Here is a 14,236-nt window from a genome sequence, read left to right as displayed (position 1 = left end):
TAAATCTCACAAACATAATATTGAGCCAAAGAGATACAAAAGAGTACTACTATATGATTCCATTTATATAAAGTAAAAAGGGACAAAATTAATCTGTGGTGTTAGAAGGCAGGATGATGGTTACCTATAGCATGGATTGTGACTGGGGGTGGGGCAGAGCAGCAAGAAAGGGGGTTCTGGGGTGCTCTAAGTTTCCATCTCCTGATTTAGTCCAAGTCCTGGATCTGCAGTGTGTCCACTTTGTGAGAAATCGTTGAGTCATATATATTTTGGGGGGGGGGGTACCAAATTACTTTATTTGAAGGAATGGTACTAAGGAAAGGACTTGTAGATATTTTGGTACAACTTACAGAAAAGGTAAGGTAACCCAAACATGCATGCACTGCCTTTGTGACCAGGGAAGTCACCCCTGTGGCTACGGGAAGCCAGCCTAAGGCTTAGCTCTCATTATCACTATTTCCCAGGGTGTGCTTGTCCAAGAGATACTGTGCCATGCCAGATTCGGGGGCCCCCATCGTGCACAAGTTGGTTACGTGGTCACCCAATTCTTTAATGGATTTCACCTGCTCATTCAGATAATGAGTCTCAATGAAGTCACACCAATGGGGGTCATTTTTCTCCGTGGCCAGTCGGTGCAGTTCCAGTAGTGACTGAGTCACACTTTTTTCCAAGTGTAGCGCACATTCCATTGCATTCAGCCCATTCTCCCAGTCATCACGGTCTGGTTTCTTGATATCCTGAAGGAAGATTCGGCCACCCCGTTGGTTCTGCAGCTTCATCAGATTCTCAGCATGTTCCCTCTCCTCACAAGATTGGTGAAGAAAGTATTTGGCCAAGTTCTTCAAAGCCACATCATCGCGGTCAAAATAGTACGACATGGACAGGTAGACGTAGGAGGCGTAGAGCTCCAGGTTGATCTGGTGGTTGATGGCAGCCTCCGAGTCCTGGTGGTAGTTCTGGCGCACCTGCGAGGGGGACGCGGTCGTCATGGCGGGCGGCTGAGGTGAAACGGTGGCGGTGGCTGCGCGGCGCTGTAACGACAGCGGCGGGGACCTTGGGGCGGTCGGAGGGCGCCGTGAGGTGGTGGCGAGGGCTGGCTCTGAGCGGCCGGCCGGAGCGGGGGACGAGCGCCGGGTTCTGTCCAAGCACTGTTGAAGCAAGAAACCGCGGCGACTCTCCGCGAGGACTGTCAAGTCATATATTTTTGATCTGTGTTCTCTTCTCTATTTATGTTCTCATTCAGTTAAAAGTTTAGTTTAAAAATGTCTAGTCTTGGGCTTCCCTGGTGGCGCAGTGGTTGAGAGTCCGCCTGCCGATGCAGGGGACACGGGTTCGTGCCCCGGTCTGGGAGGATCCCACATCCCGCGGAACAACTAAGCCCATGAGCCGTGGCCGCTGAGCCTGCGCGTCCGGAGCCTGTGCTCCGCGACGGCAGAGGCCACAACAGTGAGAGGCACGCGTACCGCAAAAAAAAAAAAAAAAAAAAGTCTATTCTTGGGAAAGAATCTGAAAAAGTATATATATATATTCTTAATAACTTTGCTGTACACCTGAAACATTGTAAATCAACTATACTTACTTCAGTAGAAACATCTATTCTTTAGTTGCTGGGTGCAATGTTTATATATTCATTACATCAAGTGTGTTAACTGTGCTAGTCACATCTTCTCTGTCCGTACCTATTTCTTATATGCTTGATATGTCAGTTACTGAGAGGAGTCTGTTCAACTTTCCCACCGTAATGGTGGCTTTGTCAGTTTCTTCTCCTAGATGCGTAAATATTTGCTTTGTATATTTTGAGGCTATATTATTAGATACATATAAGTTCAGAATTGTTATCTCCTCCTGGTAAACTGGATTTTAAAAAAATCACTGTGGTAGTCCTCTTTATTGCTTTTTGCTTTAATGTCTATTTTGTCTGATTTTTTTTGATAATTTTCTGTTTCTGTTTATTAATTTATTTATTTACTTTTGCTGTGTTGGGTCTTCGTTTCTGTGCGAGGGCTTTCTCTAGTTGTGGCAGGCGGGGGCCACTCTTCATCACGGTGTGCGGGCCTCTCACTATCGCGGCCTCTCTTGTTGCGGAGCACAGGCTCCAGACGCGGAGGCTCAGTAGTTGTGGCTCACGGACTCAGTTGCTCCGCGGCATATGGGATCCTCCCAGACCAGGGCTCGAACCCGTGTCCCCTGCATTAGCAGGCAGATTCTCAACCACTGCGCCACCAGGGAAGCCTTTGTCTGATGTTTAATAAGCTATTTCAGCTTTCTCTTGGCCACTACTTTGTGGTTTACCTTTTTCTATATTTTCAAATTTTTAGTGTCCTTATGTTTTGGAAGCACCTCTTGTGAATAGCATAGAGAAGAATTATTTTTGAAAAAATCTGGCCCAACAATGGTTTTTTTTTTTTGGCCACACCACGCGGCATGCAGGATCTTAGTTCCCCGAACACCCGCCCCCTGCAGTGGAAGTGCGGAGTCTCAACCACTAGACCACCAGGGAGGTCCCCAACAATGTTTTCTTTTAACTAGCATTTTTCTTCTGACTCCCATTGTTGCAGCTGAGAATTTAGTCATCTAATTGTTATTCCTTTGTAGGTGATTTTTTTTTTCTCCTGCTTTGGCTGCTTCTAAAACTTTTCCTTTCCTCTGGTGTTTTGCACTGCAAATCCTTTGTGGATTTATTTCCTTCCTTCCTTCCTTCTTTCCTTTTAATCTGCTGGGATTTATTAGAATTTCTGGATTTGAGCCTTGGTATATTTCAACAATTCTGGCAAATTCTCATCCATTATCTTTTCAAATATTGCTTCTTCCTCATTCCCTCTTGTCTCTCCTTCCAGATAATGTAATTTACCTCCTTTTATAATGTTTCATATCTCTTGACCTCTCTTTTTCCATTTTTTTGTTTTTTTTTTTTAGGTTTTTTTGCTTTTTTGTTTTTTTTTTGCGGTACGCAGGCCTCTCACTGTTGTGACCTCCCGTTGCGGAGCACAGGCTCCGGACGCGCAGGCTCAGCAGCCACGGCCCACGGGCCCAGCCGCTCCGCGGCATGTGGGATCTTCCCGGACCGGGGCACAAACCTGCGTCCCCTGCATCGGCAGGCGGACTCTCAACCACTGCGCCACCAGGGAAGCCCTGTTACATATAAATTTTACTTTAAAATGTTTTATTCTTTTTCAAATCTATTTGTTGTATGCACATGTTTATTTATTTAAATATACAAAACATATGTGTTTTTTGTTTTTTAAAAATTTTTTATTTTATATTGGAGTATAGTTGGTTAACAATGTTGTGTTAGTTTCAGGTGTACAGCAAAGTGATTCAGTTACACATATATATGTAACTATTCTTTTTCAAATTCTTTTCCCACTTAGGTTGTTACACAGTATTGAGCAGAGTTCCCTGTGCTATACAGCAGGTCCTCATTGGTTATCTATTTTAAATATAGCAGTGTGTGTCTGATAATTCTCAAATCCAAAGGCTTTGCAGTTCTGTCTCTGCTGTCTGTGGTTCCTGCTGTTTTTGTTTATGGTGCTTTGTTTCCCTGTGCGTTTTGTGGTTTTTGCTTGGGAAGTGTTCATTTTCCTTTATTTTATTGTTAATTCTATAGGATTCTTTGAGGTTCAGACTGAGTTTGAGCTCTTCCCAGAGAGGGTTTACACTACTTCTGAAAGTCACCTGAGGGGCCCTATCATTCTAAGACCCGAGTGGTTGTGTGTGTTACCAGTTTCAGAGTTCAGTGCAGCAAATAGAAACCACTCAGTGTATTTTAAGCAGAAAGGGGTTTAAAACAGGGAATTAGGTGCTTATAAAATCACTGGAAAAACTGGAGGTGTGGTAAATCAGGAAACCTCCCCTGGAACTATTGAGTTGAAGACCACATCAATGTAGTTTTGATTCAGGCATAAGGAAGCCAGAGTTAGGACGCCACTGCTGCTGCAGCTGTTACCATAATGACCATATCTACCCACAGAGCTGCTGATAAAACCCTGAAATGCTGAGTCTGGCCACTGCCAATCTTTTACACTCCTCGTCATGACCTTGGTTGCCAGTGGAACGACAGTCTTGGCCTCAATTCCAGCTACCGAATCTCATGCAGGCCCATGCAGTTGGGAGAACCTAATTCATGTCTAGAGTCTAGCTGCAAAAGAGCATCAGAAATTAGGCTTTTACGTTCCAGCCTCTACAATACAGGAGTTGAAAAGTGTGCTGAGTCCATTGATCATGACCTGCTCAGAGCTACTGGGTAGCTTCTCACCGCTCTGCAGCCTCTCAGTTCTTGTTACCCTTTTGTCAGCCTGTGCCTAGTGTATCTTTTCCATCCCTGTATTTTGAACCTGTGTGAGACACTATTCACTGGCTACGGAACATTCATTTCAAAATCCCTTATCTCTTGTCTGCCTTTACTAACTAAGCTGGGGTGACCTCCCCTCTTGCCAGCTGACAACAGTTTTTTGTTTTTTGTTTTTTTTTGCAGTACGCGGGCCTCTCACTGTTGTGGCCTCTCCCGCTGCCAAGCACAGGCTCCGGACGCGCAGGCTCAGCGGCCATGGCTCACGGGCCCAGCCGCTCCGTGGCATGTGGGATCTTCCCAGACCGGGGCACGAACCCGTGTCCCCTGCATCGGCAGGTGGACTCTCAACCACTGTGCCACCAGGGAAGCCCTGACAACAGTTTTGATTACTGAAACACCAGCAGAAGTCGAGAACTCTGGGAAGGTTTTTGCTTTTCCTGAAAGAGGAAGCCATGTGACCAGTGTTGTTTTTTTCCCATTCCTGCTTTCAATGTGGATGTAATGCCTAAAGCCTTGGCAGCCATTCTGTGACCATGAAGAAAAGGCCAAGAGAACTGCTGAGATACCACCCCTACACTGACGAACCAACACCAGCAGCCACATGCTTCCAGACTTCTACAAGAAAAATAAACCCACTGTTAGCCACTGTAGTTGGTGTTTCTGTTATTTGTATTCAAAAGCAGTTCCAACTAACGTATAACTTTCTTTTTACGTGTGTCTTCTGTGAATAACATATCAATTTGGTTGTCGTTAATCTGAAAGTCTCTATTTTTAATGTCACCTTCATCTTTTTTGCTGTTGTTTACATAAATTTTATTTTATTGAAGTATGGTTGATTTACAATGTCCTATTAGTTTCAGGTGTACAGCACAGTGATTCAGTTATACATACATATCTACATACATATATATTATTTTTCAGATTCTTTTCTCTTATAGGTTATTACAAAATATTGGGTAGAGTTCCCTGTCCTTGTTGGCTATCTATTTTATATATAGTAGTGTGTATACGTTAATCCCAACCTCCTAATTTATCCCTACCCCCCTTTCCCCTTTGGTAACCATACATTTGTTTTCTATGTCTGTGGGTCTATTTCTGTTTTGTAAATAAGTTCATTTGTATCTTTTTTTTTTTTTTTAGATTCCATATATAAGCAATATCATATATTTGTCTTTGTCTGGCTTACTTCATTTTGTGTGATCATCTCTACGTCCATCCATGTTGCTGCAAATGGCACTATTTCATTCTTTTTTATGGCTGAATAATATTCCATTGTGTGTATGTATGTATGTATGTATGTGTGTGTGTGTGTATATATCTCACATCTTCTTTATCCATTCATCTGTCATCTGTCAGTGGACATTTAAGTTGCTTCCGTGTCTTGGCTATTGTAAATAGTGCTGCAATGAACTTTGGGGTGCATGCATTTTTTCTAATTATAGTTTTCTTCAGATGTATGCCCAGGAGTGGGATTGCAGAATCATATGGTAGCTCTATTTTTAGTTTTTTGAGGAACCTCCATACTGTTCTCCATAGTGGCTGTACCAATTTACATTCCCACCAGCAGTGCAAGAGGGCTCCTTTTTCTCTACACCTTCTCCAGCATTTATTATTTGTAGACTTTTTGCTGATGGCCATTCTGACCAGAGTGAGGTGATACCTCATTGTAGTTTTGATTTGCATTTCTCTAATAATTAGTGATGTTGAGCATTTTTTCATGTGCCTGTTGGCTATCTGTGTGATTTCTTTTTTTTCTTCTTTTCTTTCTTTTTTTTTTTTTTGTGGTACACGGGCCTCTCACTGTTGTGGCCTCTCCCGTTGCGGAGCACAGGCTCCGGACGCGCAGGCTCAGTGGCCATGGCTCACAGGCCCAGCCGCTTCGTGGCATGTGGGATCTTTCCGGACCGGGACACGAACCCGTGTCCCCTGCATCGGTAGGCCACGAACCCGTGTCCCCTGCATCGGTAGGCAGACTCTCAACCACTGTGCCACCAGGGAAGCCCTATCTGTGTGATTTCTTTGGAGAAATGTCTGTTTAGGTCTTCTGCCCATTTTTTATTGGGTTGTTTGTTTTTTTCTTATTGAGCTGTATGAGCTCCTTGTATATTTTGGAAATTAATCCCTCGTTGGTTGCATCATTTGCAAATATTTTCTCCCAGTCTGTAGGTTATCTTTTTGTTTTATTTATGGTTTCCTTTGCTGTGCAAAAGCTCAAGTTTAATTAGGTCCCATTTGCTTATTTTTGTTTTTATTTCCATTACTCTAGGAGATGGATCTAAAAAGATATTGCTGCAATTTCTGCCAAAGAGTGTAAATGGGAATTTAATTCATACCCCTTTTGTGATTACTGGAATGTTTTGACTTATTCTTGCTATCTTATTTTATGTTTGCTTTTTACCATGATTTTTCATATTAAATTTCTCCTCTTACCATTTCTTGGATTGATCATTCTCTTAAAGTTTCATTTTCTTTTTCCTCAAGTGTTTTAGAAGGTGTACATCCAATTTCTACCATCCCACTTGGGACAATTTTCCAATCGATTTTCTTTTTGTGCTGTAGTTTGAATACCTTCCACTTACCTGTTTTTATGTTCACATTACGATCCTTTCTTTTGCAGTATCCAATCAGCTTTCAATCTCCTAAAATCTTTTCTTTCAGATATAGCATTTTTCAGGTCTAAGATTTCCATTTGGCTATTTTTTAGTGTTTCTATATTGCTCCTAAAAAGTCATCCCTATACCTTCACCCATTATATCCATCTTTTCCTGTCAAATCTTTAACATATTTATAATAATTATTTTTGAGTCTTCGCTAATTCTAGTGTCTGGCTTTTCTGTGGGTCTGCTTTTTTCTCTTGATTATGGGATGCAGTCTCCTGCTTCTTTGCGTGTCTCATAAATTCTGATCATACACTGAACATTATGGGTGATACATTATGACAGACACATAGTTTCTGTCAACTTCCTCTGAAAAGTGATGAACTTTGTTCTAGAAGGCCGTTAAATTACTAGCAGATAAACTTGGTCCTGTGGCAGCTTAGTTCTAGGCTTTGTTAGGGTATGTTTATTTCAGTTTTGCCCTCAGTGCGGGATATGGGCCTCACTTCTAAAACATGGCCTTTCTGGGGTTTTAGTATAAAGCCAAAAACCTCGAACTAGGGTGGACTTGAATTCTAAACTCTGAGTCTGCAGTCGGGCAGCTGCTGAAATCTTTGCTCGGTCCTCTGCCTCTCCACTTGGCACTTTCAACTGGGCTCCTTGGAGGCATGACCCATACATACCTGGTTCAGCAGTCAGCCCAGGCTTGAAGGGGTATTGGTACACAGATCTGGGGGCTTCCTCCTTTCTGGATCTGCCCTCCCTCAATTCCCAGCTACTCTGGCAGCTCTTAAATCCAGCTTCTGTCTTTTCAGCCCTGTAAGATGAGGTGGACCACCCCGAGATTCCTTCCGTCTAGGGCACTGTGCCTTCACCTAGTTGTTTTTTATGTTTTTCCCGAGTTTCTAACTCTCAATAGCTTCTGTGCTGTCACCTGAGGTGGAACTTACCCTCTAGATTTTTTTTCTTTTGAGACTGGAACAGCACAAGCTTTATTCAGTGGGCAAAGAATGGAGAAGCGGGAACCTACTTCAGAAATCGTCTCCTATCCTCTAGGTTTTTTTTTTTTTAATTCCCATGCCACTCTCTATATTTTACAGCTTCATTTTTAACGGTTTCCTAGGGAGCCTGACACTTCTTATTTATTTATTTAGGCTGTGCCGGGTCTTAGTTGCGGCACGCGGGATCTTTTAGTTGCGGAATGCGGACTTCTTAGTTGCGGCATGCGTGCAGGACCTAGTTCCCCGACCAGGGATCAAACCTGGGCCCCCTGCATTGGGAGCGTAGAGTCTTACCCACTGGACCTCCAGGGAAGCCCCTCCTCTAGATTTTTAATGTACACTAATAGTATTCAATAATATCCAGAATTAATCAATTCTATCCTCTCCTCCAAAAAGACCAAAACCTGAGTCTGTTTTCACTTCCCTTCTCATTCTCCTTTTCCTTGAATTAATCCGGGATCTTAGTTCTCTATTATTATTCATTTTTTAGCTATGCATAAAAACTATTTAAACTTCACTATAAGCTGTAATGGCTGCTCTGTTTGCCACTGCCCATTGGATACCATAGCTACCTCCTTCTTGGATTCTTTGTGTCTTGCTATGTGGCAATCCTTGAGAAATTCCTTCAGGGAGCAAATCTGAGAGTGACAGACTTCCTGAGGTTTATATGCCCCAAGTATTTAGCTGTGACCTTTCACGTGAATGCTAATTTGGCTGAGTAAAGGACTCTGGGTTCAAAGTCATTTTTTCTTAGAACCTTGATGACATTGCTCCATTTTCCACCAGCGTCCTATGTTGCTGGGGCTCATATAATTCTTCTTTGAGGGTAATTTTATGCTTATTTTCCTTTGGAAACGGTGTTGTTTTTTGTTTTTGTTTTTCTCTTGGTATTCTGAAGTTTTGGGAAATGTGTAAGGGTGTGTCTTATTTCCAAGTAAGTCATTTTGTCACCCGAGGGCCCTTTCCATGTGAAGACCTGTATCTTTCTTCAGATCTGGGAAATTTTCTTCCATTATGTTTTAATTATTTCTTTCATGGCACTCTCTATTCCTGTCTCCTCAGATTCTAAATGCCTCTTTACTTTTCTCCTCATCTGCTGTTCCTCGGACTTTTCCCATAATACCTTGGCTTTGTGTCTTGTAATATTGTGTCTGAGGATTATTTTCACACCTGTTTACTTTGTGAAATCTTTGCATGGGTGCTGGTCTCTGTTTATAGAGTTGTGTGCTCTTCTTGACATTCATTGGTTTTCAAATGTTTGGTGATTTTTAATCTTATGCTCCTATTTGTGTTTGAAAACCCCCAATTCTGCTGTCTGTGGATCCAGGCTCTGATCACATGTGCTTGGAAGAGGAGGGTCTGTGCTTCTGACAGGGTGTGCAGTGGGGATGGGTCCTCTTCATCGGGAAGGGCTTTCCATCCCACCTAGAGACTTCCTGCTGCCTGGGGCCTTGCCTGTCTCTTGGACACTAATGCTCTAGCCTGGAGGCAGACACTCACTGGCACGGGTTTAGTACAGGGAAGGGAGTGGGAGCCGCCAGCCAGCGGATACTCCGAAAGCGGTTCTCCAGATAATCACCCTGACTACTGCCCCAGGGCTGCTTCCTGTTCCATTTCCATAAACACCGAACTTTCTCAGAACTCTTGGACTGCTTTCACAGAAGTCACTGCCTGTGAATATTTTAGGCTTCCTTTTCCTTTGATCCTATTTCTCCATCAAACCACACCTATCTATTCTGTGTCTTTCATGAATTCCTGAAACAGTCCGGTATGCCAATAGACATTTTGGGTTTTTACTTACAGTTTTTTTTGTGTTTTTTTTCTGGCGGGGGGCCTCGCCGCATGGCTTGCGGGATCTTAGTTCCCCAACCAGGGACTGAACCCAGGCCCACGGCAGTGGGAGCGCGGAGTCCTCACCACTGGACCACCAGGGAGGTCCCAGGTTTATTCTTGAGTTCAGGGGACTCCAGGATATGTTTACCAGGGAGGCAGGAGGCCCACCTGCGTTGGGCCATGGATGGGTCCCCACAGCTCGCCTGCATCACATTCCTGGTTATGGACCACAGGGTAGGGGCTCTGCACCCCTCTGAATAATACAGTGTCTCTTGTCCTGGTTGAGGTTCAAACTTAAAGGAGAAAGACCTGCTGACATCAGGATTTGCAACCAGGAGAGGGGTTGAAAATATATCCTCAACATTAGGCTACAGAATTTCAGAAGAAAACCTTTCCATGAAATTCCCACCTAGAACCAGTTACGGGGAATTGAGGTGATAAATGAGTCCAGAAAAATATACAAGGGCTTCTAAGTCAGCCACAGCTTGCGTCAGGACACAGTGATGTAGAAATAACACAGCAAAGTTTTACGTGCAACTCAGGGTGTGGCATGTATGTATGATTCAGAAAGAATAATATGAGTTTGTATAGCTGGAAATGGGGATTTGGGTGGGGATTAAGCAGCGGCAGAATTATAATGCACGCTGGGTGGGACGGTAACACCTCTTTTTGCCTGTAAGCCTGTTCAGAGAAAACTCTGTATCCAGAAAGCTGTCTTTTTAGGATTACTGAATACATAGAACCATTAGGAATATGATTTAAGAAAAAAAAAAGACATGAATAGAAGATGTCTATAGACTGATGATACTCCAGGTTTTAGAGGAAAACATTGAAAATGAGGATTTGGGGCTTCCCTGGGGGCGCAGTGGTTGAGAATCCACCTGTCAATGCAGGGCACACGGGTTCGAGCCCTGGTCCGGGAAGATCCCACATGCTGCAGAGCAACGAAGCCCGCACGCCACAACTACTGAGCCTGCACTCTAAAGCCTGCGAGCCACAACTACTGAAGCCCGAGTGCCACAACTACTGAAGCCCATGCGCCTAGAGCCCGTGTTCTGCAACAAGAGAAGCCACTGCAATGAGAAGCCCGCAACAGAGAGTAGCCCCCACTCGCCGCAGCTAGAGAAAGCCCACGCGCAGCAACAAAGACCCAATGCAGCCAAAAATAAATAAATTTTTTTTAAAAAAAGAAAGAAAATGAGGATATCAAGTGTACAGCAAAGTGAATCAGTTATACGTATACATATATCCACTCTTTTTAAGATTCTTTTCCCATATAGGTCATTACAGAGTATTGAGTAGATTTCCCTGTGCTATACTAGAGGTTCTATTAGTTGTCTATTTTATATATAGTAGTGTATATGTGTCAATCCCAATCTTCCAGTTTATCCCTCCCCCCCTTACCCACCGGTAACCATAAATTTATTTTCTACATCTGTAACTTTAATTCTGTTTTGTAGATAAATTCATTTGTAGCCTTTTGTTTTAGATTCCACATATACGTGATATCATCTGATACCTGTCTTAGTCTGTCTGACTTACTTCACTCAGTATGATAATCTCTAAGTCCATCCACGTTGCTGCAAATGGCATTATCTTGTTCTTTTTAATGGCTAATATTCCATTGTATATATGTACCACATCTAAATCAACTATAAAAAATGACAATTTCAGTTTGGTAAATCAATTTCTTTATAAGATCCTCATCAGTAACCAAATAAGTGCCAACCTATTACCGTTAAAGCGTGCGGATTCTTGCAAAAGGAAAAAACTGAACTGATTCAGCATCCAGTAAGCTTGGGAGAAAAAAAAAAACTAGCCTCGAAAACAAAAATAAAAACAGATTTCTGGCTGCTGTCCACAAAATCCTCCCACACAGCTGACTGATGACAGGTTGAACACCTGTTGTGTTACCTGCTCCCATGACACACCTTTCTTTCCTCAATGAGCCTCTGACGTGTGCCAAATCAGGATTTTGGTCCCAGTGACAGTGACTTTCTCGCGCGGCTCCGTACAAGTGTCTTTTTTCTTTTCTTCTTTTTTTTTTTGGCCATACCACGCGGCCTGCAGGATCCTAGTTCCCCAACCAGGGATCGAACCCGCCGCCCCACCCCCACCCCCCGCAGTGGAAGAACGGAGTCCCAACCACTGGACCGTCAGGGAAGTCCCAAGCATCTTTTCTTTTGAACCAGGTCGCTTGCTTGTAAGGCAGATGCTGGTAGCTTCACGCAAGATCTCCGTGTGCCCAGCACCGCCACTGGCAAAGGGCACGTTTCTGATAACTGGTGACTGTTAACACGGTCAGGGAAATGCAGGAACAGGTTCAATTAGTCAAAGTGGCATCCGCGAGCCACCTCTCAGGCCAAAGCTACCTTGAGTGGGGGGAACACGGCTGCCTGGGGCCTCGATATTGTGCTTTTTTGCACTGACTCTGCCGCGATGCCCAGCAGTTTTTTGCTGTGCCAGTTAGGGGGCAGGTGGAAAGTTGAGCTGGAAAGACCAGAAAAGTAGAGCCTGAAACCTTGATGGGAGGAAAAAATTGTGGCAGTGCTTGCAGAAGAGCCGCCTGGGTAAATGGACTGTTGTCTTTGGAAGGTGGTTGTCATAATTCGTATTGAAATGACGCACGGGGCTCGGAGAAGCCTCCCTGATCCGGCTGCCCAGGCAGTGAGAACTGTGCCCGCGCTATCTTCACAGTTCTGGGATCTTGTGAGCCGGGCCACCTGGGCTCCTGCGAGCCCCAGACGTGTAATTAGAGCCTCCCAGGCCGGGGCGATACGCAGCCAAGTCTTATCATGCATGTGGGCTGCTGTGGGTGCGCTGAGCCGGGGCTCCCAGGTCTCCCCGAACCCCAGGATCCGGCCCCGGCTTCTGCTTAGCCAAGAGCTGTGATCGGTTACTAGGTAGAAAACTGTGTACAGGACACTAGTGCCTGCAAGAACCTCAGCACGGCCGAGGAGTTGGCACAGGCAAAATACAGCTTCCTGTGTGCTGAGCCCAGGGCCACTCAGAGCTCAGGCCTGACAGACAGACTCATCCTGCCTTACAAAAGAGGGGAGTGTACAAAAGTCACGCGGTCCCAGGGGAGGCGCTGGGCTAAGCCCTCATAACTGCGACATGAAGAAACATGTGATTAAGATGTTTACTTGACATGGATCCAAAGTTATTTCCAAGGAATGAAGGTGCTGCCTTTTCCCATCGGGGCACAGAGTTCAAGATGACGAATGCTCGTACGTTCCCAAGGACCAGTCCCTTGGTTATAACCCCTCGGTTCCCCCTTTTACTTTGGTTGGGGGAGGGAGGAAGAGAAGATTTACGTGCCATCATGGATGCTGTTTTAGAGAACTTGCTACGGGTGGGCTTGCTTTGGGTTCCAGGCCATTTAATGGGATCGCAGGGTGAAGGATGACGGCATAGTGGAGGCACGTGTAAGCCCAATGGCCTGCCAGCAGCTCTCTTTCTAGGCAGGGAAAACCTTCCCAACCATCCCCAGCCCCCTCTCCATCCCAAACCCCACCTGCGGCCCTGCCAGGTGGCCATGGGCCTGAGAAGCAAAGGGCCGTCAAGGGCTGCTCTGATGTGAAAGCATTTCTGCAGGTGCTGGAAAACGTAAACACTATACCTACCTTTGCCACTGAATTCTGGGCAGATCACGTGAAAGCCGAGGTGAGCCTGTCTAAACATGCTCTAGTAACACATCTGGGCTGCTTAGGTAGAAGTATCTTGAAGTTTGATACATTCAAGTGAAAAGCAAGCATGAAAATTCACACCCTCAGATTGCATTAGACATGCTTCAGTTACGTTGTTTCGCTTAGTACAATCAGGCTAGGTGATTTCGGATGCACTTGAACCTTCTGCCCTATTCTCTCCTCTCTCTACTTTCCAAATAAAACACCAAAACTTCTCTTAAAAGGTGTATGATTCAAATGTGGAGAGGAAAAGGGTCAGAACGTTTTTCAAATGGTCTAGTCTGCAAAGCAAACCAGTCTCTGAGTGTATCTTAGTTTAACCTAAGCTTATTTTCTTAAAAACAAGAATCCATACCACCACCGTGCCCCCCACTCCCAAGCTTTAGTACTGGATTGGAAATTCACAGTTTGCCTCCTGGTTTGTTACACGATTCAGATTCAAGGGTGTGGAACCTCAGTCTGTCTATCCAAAGGCCTTTAAAGGAAAAATCATTCAAGAATCCTCAAAGTTTGAAGTAATATCTTTACTAGAGCTAATGCAAATTAATCTTGTGGAAAATCTTGGCAGGTCAGAACCAACCTGAGTCAGTTTTATCTTCTCAGTTGCTGTTACCATAATGTAGATATTTTTCCACGGCAGCATAGTTTTAAAGTTTTATTAGCTTTTCACAAAATGCCTAACAGAATGCTGAAATGAATTTCTAAGTTAATTTTAAAAAGTAGGCCCTAAGTCCATTTTGATAGTAACTATTGCTAAATAAAATACTGTGTGTATATATGTGTGTGTGTGTGTGTGTGTGTGTGTGTGTGTGTGTGTGTGTGTGT

The 14,236-nt window shown here is 44.2% G+C and overlaps 1 protein-coding gene across 1 annotated transcript; it reads right to left on the bottom strand.

Moving 5' to 3' along the window:
• Positions 1-279: 279 nt before the first annotated feature.
• LOC114898057 lies at positions 280-13,406 on the bottom strand. Its single transcript, XM_029227065.1, is given in 4 exon segments — positions 280-1,087; positions 1,090-1,186; positions 12,095-12,654; positions 13,349-13,406. Coding segments are annotated over 4 exon segments (1,365 nt in total). The 3' UTR covers positions 280-437.
• Positions 13,407-14,236: the final 830 nt, after the last annotated feature.

The sequence above is a fragment of the Monodon monoceros genome, unplaced genomic scaffold (assembly GCF_005190385.1).
Source record: "Monodon monoceros isolate NGI ecotype Baffin Bay Population unplaced genomic scaffold, NGI_Narwhal_1 Super_Scaffold_18, whole genome shotgun sequence".
Taxonomy (NCBI): Eukaryota; Metazoa; Chordata; class Mammalia; order Artiodactyla; family Monodontidae; genus Monodon; species Monodon monoceros.
This window is presented reverse-complemented; position numbering and strand designations above follow the sequence as displayed.